The 9,171-nt window shown below is 25.8% G+C and overlaps 1 protein-coding gene across 1 annotated transcript; it reads left to right on the top strand.

Annotated features, from left to right (window-relative positions):
- Positions 1-6,680: 6,680 nt before the first annotated feature.
- EIN_002880 (neurofilament medium polypeptide, putative) lies at positions 6,681-8,153 on the top strand (the record flags this gene model as incomplete). Its single annotated transcript, XM_004184221.1, has 1 exon — positions 6,681-8,153. The coding sequence occupies one exon, from the start codon at positions 6,681-6,683 to the stop codon at positions 8,151-8,153; it is 1,473 nt and encodes a 490-aa protein (XP_004184269.1).
- Between the last annotated feature and the right edge of the window lie 1,018 nt (positions 8,154-9,171).

Here is a 9,171-nt window from a genome sequence, read left to right as displayed (position 1 = left end):
TTATTTATCTGATATTTATGATTTAAAATAATGAAATGATGATGATAAGCCAAATACATATTACCAATTCCATCATAAATAATAACACGGTATATAAATACTTTTCGGATTAACAATACCATACAAAACTTTATATTAATTTTGTTTAATATTTCAAAATTTAACTCGCCGACAACACAATACTGCTCTTTTTAGCAGTTTTTTAAAAATTTGTCCCAAAACTGTTTAAAAAATTTTGAAATATTATTAGGTGATTTTCCTGAAAAAATAGATAAAAACAAATAATATAAAATTATCATAATGGAATTATTTTTATTTTTTATACCAAAAATCGTTTTGTGCATTTATTTTTTTATATAAAAATTTAAAAGCAAAACAGAACAAAAATTACAACCAAAATAATATAGAGTTGGTGGGAAAAGTCGGCTTTAGCAAATTATAGTAATATATAATATTTATTGTTAAAAGTTGAAAAAAACATTTTGTATCATTTCTAAAACATTAGTTAAAAACAAAAAAATAATTAAAAATATTTGTTAACTCGAACAATGGTTGTTTTTTTATATTTACGTTAATCAAATTGACGTTTCGGATACGTAATATAGTTTTGTTGTTGTGGTTGTATTACCCCATAAACAGTCAATTGCGACCACTTGATGTTTGATTTTGTAATTGAAAATAATGTTTGGCAAATATAAAAGAAAGCAAATTTGAAAGTTATCAAATTAATCATTTGATTTATTATTTAATAAATACAACACAATTTAACAATAAAAAACTTAAATGTAGCATTTTGAAACAATTAATTTATAACAACAAATTTTGACTTTTAAATATATTAAAGAAACCCACAAAACGCAGCGAATATTTAAAAATGTCACTCATTCAATCCAGCCATGAGTTGAATCAATCTCTATGTGAAAGTGTCATTGTGTAAAATCAACTGAGATTGATTATGGTAATAACTTATAGTTTTTAAATATTCAATTTCTGTATTTAATTTCAAAAAAATGTTTTAATATCTAAATTGAATTTGTGTCCTGCTCGAAAGTTATACCGTAAATCTGGAAATAAATGGTTCATTTTTTTTCAGGAAATAAATGGTTCATTTTTTTAAATCTTCCATAAATTAATGGTTCAATTATCATGTTTTTAACGCAAAAACAAATAAAAAACCCAAAAGTGCAGTTTTAAAAAACTAACCAAAAGTGAAAACAATTTATAAAAAATAAAACAAACAATTAATTCAAATATTCATTTGGAATTGATAAAACCACATTTTTCATTCCTCAATAAAAGAAAAAACAACTTTTTCCAAAGCCGGATTCATATTAACCCTTTTCTCCTCTAACGTACCAGCACAAATCCCACACCTGAAAAAAGACTCAACAACAGAATTTTTTATTTCTGTTGGAATTCTGTTATAGATCTGAAGAGATCTCATAATACACTCCTTCCTTTTTTCTCCACGGGTCACACGACCTGCACGATTGCTATTTAAATTGTACCATCTCAAATACTCTTCCTTTGATTGTGTTTTAAACCATCCAAATATACCATAATCCAACGGCTGACAGAAACCCGTGGAGTTGGAAGGGAGTATAAAAATGTCAGCGACTTCAGCCAGGCGCTTAACAACGTGTTCCGTGAGATGGGATCCATAACCATCACATATTAGAGCTACCATTTCAATATGGTGCTCTTCCATATAAGGACGAAGACATTTTTCATTCCAAGATACCATCAGCTCCTCGTTCATTTTCCCACTTTCATTGACTTCCACTATTGCATCACATTCAAGACTTTTCGGCACTTTTTTCAATTTCCCTAGGATGATCATTGGTTTCAACACGTTTCCGGACTTTGACACTGCTGCCACAAAAGAAATTGTTTCCTTCTCGTTTCCGAGAAGAAGCGCGGAAACATGTTGTTCTCCACTTTCCGTTATCGTGTAGTTTCCTGCATCTGTCAACTTTATAGCCGTTTCATCCATGTTTATTATTGCGTCATCTTCAAAATATTGACACACTTCACTCATTGTGTTGAGGTGGTTAATCGTTTCCTCTCTCTTGTCGACTTTGTTTTCCTTTCTCGTTTGTATGATCCTGTTGTTGATTCTTCTTATGGACAGATGTTTCTTTTTCAAAAATGTGTATAACCACTTGTTTTTTGACAAAAGTGAAGGTGTGTGATTTGGAACAACTTTTGAGCAAAAGTATTGCATCAATAATTTGGTTGTAACGATTTTCTTTTTGGCTCTTTTTTTGTTGACAAAACGTGCCAACTTTTCGTAGTGTTCAACATTTTTTGGTTTCCTCCCCTGCCCATTCAAATTGTTTCTTATATTTTTATTCGCTTGCACAATAAACACATCATATTGTTTGTCCCATCTCAATAGAGTGGTAAATTTTAGTTCCAAAATAGTTGCTGCTTCCCTTTTGCTTTTACCACTTTCAATCAACTCTCTGAAAGATCGAATTTTTGCCATTTTGAAAGAAAACGTTCTTCCCATTGTTGACAGGTATTTATTTTTTTGAAATGTGGCGGAAAATTAATTATCGTTTTGTCAAAGTTTGTCTTTGTTTTGAGAACTGTTTCGTTTTGAATTTCTACTGTGTTACTTTTTTAGAAAGAGGTTCGTTTTTGCAAATGATGTATTTGATTATTAAAACATAATGTGGTATTTGTTTACAATTCTAATAAACAGGGGTCTCCAAAATCGTGTTGTCCAAAAAGAAGGTAAAAAAGAGATGAGAATGACTATAAACTCATGTTCATATGAGCAAATTTCTTTTTTGGTTAAAAAGTGATGACGCGTGGATTTAGGCATACGATTTTGGAGACTTCTGCTAATAAATCACACATTTTAAACACCCCTTCTTTTTCTTTGATTAATGTGCCTTATCTAACATAAATTCATTCTTGTTAAACTGAAAATGGAAGAAACTGAGTATCAAAAGGATGTTTGGGCTTTATAATTAAACCTTTTTCATGCGTTCTTAAATAGTGAATTATTGTTCTGGGGATTACACACCCAAATAACATTTTTCAAAGATACTTTTTGTGGTTTATTGGTCTTTTTTTGAAAAGTGTTGAGTCAAAAAAGCACATTCTGCATTTTTGGGAATTTAAAAATGTTATTATTTTAGTATCTTTTTAAAAAAGAATCAAATTTGAAATTTTAGTTTTTTTTAATTGTTTTGGAAATGGTGAACCATTTATTTCCGGATTTACGGTATAAATTTTAATAATATAAAAATACAAACAATGACTAATAAAAATGGTTGTTCATAATAAAATATAGTTAATTTTATCGAGATAGACTATTATATGCCAACTCCAAGAAAATTTTTGATAAAATCTAAAAATGATGATAAAAAGCACACATAACTAATGTGATAATTGCTTTTTTGTGTTTGATAAAACAAACAAATAATAATAGTGGTAACAAGAAAAAACAGAATTAATTATTTTCACTGAATGACGCATTGATAATAGCGGTAATTATTAACATTGAGTAACATGCTTCTGTGTCATAGTGAAAATGATAGAGTCGAAATAGTTGTTAAATATAATAACGATAAAATGAATCCATTATGCATCGCTTTTATAGAAAGTGATGTTTCTGCAATTAATTATCAAGCAATTCAAATATAAAGAATAATAATAATAATAATTTAAAAATTTTAATTGACAACAAAAAGATAAATTACATATAATGAAAAAAACAACAAAAATTAAAAATATACACCAAATAAATCAATAAAATAGCATTGATAAACAAAGAAGTTTGATTTTTTGTTGTTTGAAAAAAATAGAAACATAGTTATGGTTTACTTTATTCATTTTAAACACTCTTTTCAATAGATTATTAAAATAAGTAACTGTATACATCAAAATATCAAAGGTCATTAACAAACGATTGGTTAAACAGTCCATGTATTGGACAAGAAGTCAGACAACAATATAAAAAATATGTGGATTATTTGTAATAGAGGGAAATTGTTTTTAAAACAATATATATTTAACACTAAAAACTGTTTTTAATGATTGGTTGTTATATTTTAAATTCTTTTGATAAACACTCTTCAAAAGATTAGTCACAGTATAGTAAATACCGAAAGATGATAAAAATATATTATAAACAGAAAAAACAGTCAAAAATCTTGCTACATCGTACTGTCTGAAAAAATACACAGTTAATAAAATGGTTTTTTTGAAAAGTTTATATTTTTTATAAAGACTGTTGTGTGTACATAAATTTTGTCTGTTTTTTTAATTATCACTAATGTGTTCATGTTACTTTTGCAATTTGTATTTCATTTCAACTCAAAACCAATTTTTTTTGTTTAGTGTATAAAAAACATATTTATTTGTTTTGGAATAAATGTTATTACATTTTACAAGTATTTTTATTTTGCCATTTTTTACGTTTTGTCATAAATTTTTATATTTTTTTCATTTTTTTCACATTTCATTTGTTTTTTAGTTCACGATTTGAACTCGTTATTCCATTTTCATTTTACAACAATTAAAATACACTGTATAATATATTTTTTTTCAAAAAACAAAAACACTGCTCTTTTTAACAGTATTGGTTTGTTGGGGATTAGGTATGTCGGCGAGTTAATTGAAAAGTGTCTTTAAGGGATTCATGAGGATTGTTAATTTTTCTGAGGATGGTAAATATCTTAAACATAATTTCTTTCAATTTGGATTTTTTTGCCTAAGATCAAAAAGGTATATTTTGAAACACATGATTTTCTTTAAAAATGCTATTTATGGATTTTTTGAAAGATGATTCTTTCAGTTGATTTTTACAAAAAAATAATCTACTTCTATTTTTTGATTTACCACAAGACTAACTTTGGTTTATAGGAAAACATTTGACAGACATTTAAATTATCGAAAAAGTCGATTTTTTAATCAAAATCACAAAACAAATTAATCTAACAATTTTTAATCTTTTTTTCACAAAAAATACAATTTATTAAAAATCAATTTATGAAATTTCAAACAATATAAATTGATAGCAAATAACGTATTTATAATGTATACTCTATGCGATGACAATTTATGTATTTGCGCAAATTCAAAACGCGAGGTTTTGGATATCGATAAAACAACGATTGATAAATAAACAAATTTTTAAAATAAAATCATTTTTGTTTAAAACGGTTTTATTTATTTTTCAAAACATATACACACAAGAAATATATGTTTATATTATTATTTTTTATACAATATCAATTCTCAATAGAAATGTGTTCAATTTATTAATTAATTATATATATTAATTGGCGTTTTTGTTGTGTTTTGACGATTTTTGATATAATCAATTAACAAAACTCACTTTATAAAAATTCTTTGATAATTTTATTTATAGAATTTTAAATCAATAATGGCAGTGCTATAAATATCTCTGAGGATGGTAAGTCGTGTAACAAACAGACATTATTAACACAGACTTAAACATCTAAGAATTGAAATGACGTGTTCCCATATTCAAAAATAGTACCTTACTCAATATACATTTCAGACAGATGTAAAAGTGTAAACTTTCTATTTCTGTCATCCTCAGAAAATAATTGCCATCCTCAGAACTGTAAATTTGTTTAAAACACAAGTTGATATCAAAATGAAACATTCATATTAAAATATACACAATATGATTAACTTTGTTATTATAATAAATTTGAATAATTGCATAAATTACAAAAATATTTATAAATTTGTTATTTTAAAATCACATTTTTAGAAAATCAGTGTTTTCGACTTTTTCAATTTTCATTTTGATAAAAAAACAATTATCAATTTAAATGTAAATTTCAATCATTATGTTATAAAGACGGATTCGAAAATAATATCAATAAGTTTATAATTATAATGTGAACAAGTACAATTCACACTTTATTATTTCCCGTCTCAAGTTCGCGAGATATAATTATTGTTTTTGTTTACTGATTATTGTGGCGATTTTTTGATTGTATTTATTTTTTTGGCATTTATGACAAATTATTACCATCATTTAAAATTTGAACTTTGACTCGAAATATTAAGTGTAAATTATAACTTGAGTTATGAAAGTGGGCTTTATGGGGAACTGAACCTTATGGATTTGTTTTTTGTATCCTCAGAAAAATATTTTTTAATAAGGATAGCTTTAATCCTGAGGATACACCTTATCCTCAAGAAACCCTTTAATAGAATAATTTTAAATAAACATTTATTTGTTTTTTTTAATAAACAATTATTATGTTTAGATTTAATATCAATTAATGATTGTAAGATCTTTTGTTTATAATTAATACATAATGATAATATTTATTTGTTATAAATAATATTGTAAATCATAATATTTAATTTGCTGGTAAAATATCAGTTTAACTTATAATAAATACAAACCATTTATTTTTAGTTATTTAATTTATTTAAAAAATAAGTCACGTCTCTATATCGAATATTGTTTTTTAATTTGTAACAAGTTCCATGGAATATTAAATTTAAATTAACTCGTTGTTGGTCGTTCAAATATTATATATTGTATTTTCAATTATCTAAAACATATAAGATAATTACAGTTATAATTCAACTAATTTTTCACTATAAAAAATTATTTATAACACATTTTTTATTCTAAAACAAAAAAACAGTAACTATAAGAACTAAAAAGTTGTTGGATGTCGGATGACGAGGGTTCTTGTTTTTGCTGCTGTTTTAGTCATAGTCGAGATATCAAAAAGAAGAAGATTGTTAACAACAAAAAGAAACGGAGTATAAAAGATGTCAATGATCTGAAAAAGAGTTCAAAGGTGAATCAACAAATTTTTAAAGAAGAGAAAGAAACCCAACAACAAGACAAAAAAGAGAGTGAAGTTCTAATAGAAACAGCAAAACAAAAATCAGAAGAATTTTTGATCGAACAAAACCAAGAAAAAGAGAAGAAAGATGTAAAAGAAGAAAAAAACACAATACAAAGCGATAAAGATGTAACAATTCAAATTGATAAAGAAGAAAAGAAAAATGTAAATAACACAACAAAAAGCAACGACATTAAAATACTTGAAAAAAACAACACACACGAAAACGAAAAAAACTTGATAACATTTTCTGGAATAGAACAACACAAAAAAATAAAAGATGTGCAATTTGAAAATCTGAAGGACAGTCTGGGTGACAAAAAAGATACAATTGACGATATTAAAACAATAGAAACAAGTGATGAAAAAGAACTTCAACACAATATGGAGAATGTTGAAACACCAAAAGAGAGTAAAAAAGACATAAAATTGGTTAGTAAAATTTCCATCAAAAAGGTAGTTGAAAGGGCCGAAATAATGGACGAAAAAAACTATAAACAATCCATAAATGAAATATATGAAAAAGAAAATATAGAAAAAATAAGTAGTGACGTCAATGATATAAAAAATAAAACAAAAACATCAAGTGGGAAGGTTGGTAAAGTTATTAAGAAAAAAGTTATAATCGAAGAAAAGCAATATGAAAATGATTCGCCCGAAATCAACGACACAACAAATATTGAAAATACAAAAGAAGAAGTTTCGAGTGACAAAATAACAAATCAAACAATTGGAGAGAAAAAAGTCGAAGAAGAAATTGAAGACTTTAAAGTTCCAACAGGAAAAATAAGTAAAAAAGTAATTGAAAAAGTCAACGAAGAAAGTGATGTTCAAAAAAGAGAGAAAATTGGGAAAGTGACAAAGAAAATTGTAACTAAATTGAATGATGACAAAAACGGTAATCAAATAGAAAAAAGTATTCCTTCAGGGAAAATAACAAAAAAGAAAGTGTTAGTCAAACAAGTTGATACTGAAAATGAAATTGAAAATATAGAAACTACTATTCAAGAAAACGAAAGTAATTTTAATGGAAAAATTATGAAAAAGATACTAACAGTACAAGAAGTCGAAGAAGAACACAACGAAAAAGAAGAAAAAGTTACAACAAAAAGTGGAAAAATAACAAAGAAAAAAGTGACTAAGAAAACAGGCACTGAAGGAGATAAAAAACAAAAAGCTGTTCTAAGGAAAAAACCTTCAAAAGAAGAATTACACCCTCCTAAATTTGAGATGGATTATACGAAGTATAACAAAGATGATGTTTCTTTAAGTACATCTAATGAACTTAACTAAAAAAGTTGTGTGTTTGTTATTAAAACATTGTTTATATAATAAAATACAATAATAATAATAATAATGCTATTTGACTTGTATTATAGTGTCTAATTATTTAAAACGTGTTAAATCTTTTTAGGCCACAAAATCAGGTCCTAAGTCTTAACCCTTTGAGCAATTTTCAAATTAAGCAGCAAACATTAATTGTCTCTAAACAAATAAAATTTGTAAAACAGCCCAACATATAAAATTTTTCATTATAACAGTTTTATTTTAATTAATTTGAGCGCTGACTTGTAAATATTTACACATTTCTAAAAACAAACATTTACATCAAAAAAATGAGTAACATGGATGTTTTATTTGCTTTAATAGAAATAATATTTATTTTTTTAAAAAAATAACTTTTTACTATATTATAATATGTGGTGTCTTATTGTAAGATGTGCATTAACATGTTTATCATTTGATTAAAAACAATATTTATTTACACAATTATTACTTATTGTTTTATTAATTTAATGCAATTATTATACCAATTGAATAACAATATTTGTTTTAAAATAATAATAATATAAATAACAATGTAATCAATCAATATTATCCAAGCGACTTTTTTCGTAATCTCATATCTCATCTCTTTCTCTTTTCTTCTTTCTATAATACTCCGTATCATATTTATAATAATATATTATTTTAAATAGAAGCGCTCATACCTCTATATTTTGTTGCTAGACTGTAATATTTGTTGCCGTATAAGCGCTATCAACTTATTTATTTAATCACTCATTTGTTTCGGCAGTCTAATTTAATTTGTACAACAAAGAGGGACTCTTTTAAATTAATAAAAGAGTCACATTGGCAATACACATTTCAAGAGGATATATTTTTCGATTACATTGTTTGCCGACCCAATTCGAGCCGGCGTTACGTTTGATTGTTTGCTATGTGGTTAATATGATCGATGTTTAAAAAAAGAAGAAACAACTTGTGTATTGATTATGAAATTGATTTTGTGACCAAATGGGGAAAGGCG

This window comes from Entamoeba invadens (genome assembly GCF_000330505.1).
Source record: "Entamoeba invadens IP1 unplaced genomic scaffold scaff_1105074724523, whole genome shotgun sequence".
Taxonomy (NCBI): domain Eukaryota; phylum Evosea; order Mastigamoebida; family Endamoebidae; genus Entamoeba; species Entamoeba invadens.
The sequence above is the reverse complement of the archived record's forward strand: the minus strand, read 5'-3'. Positions and strand labels throughout refer to the sequence as shown.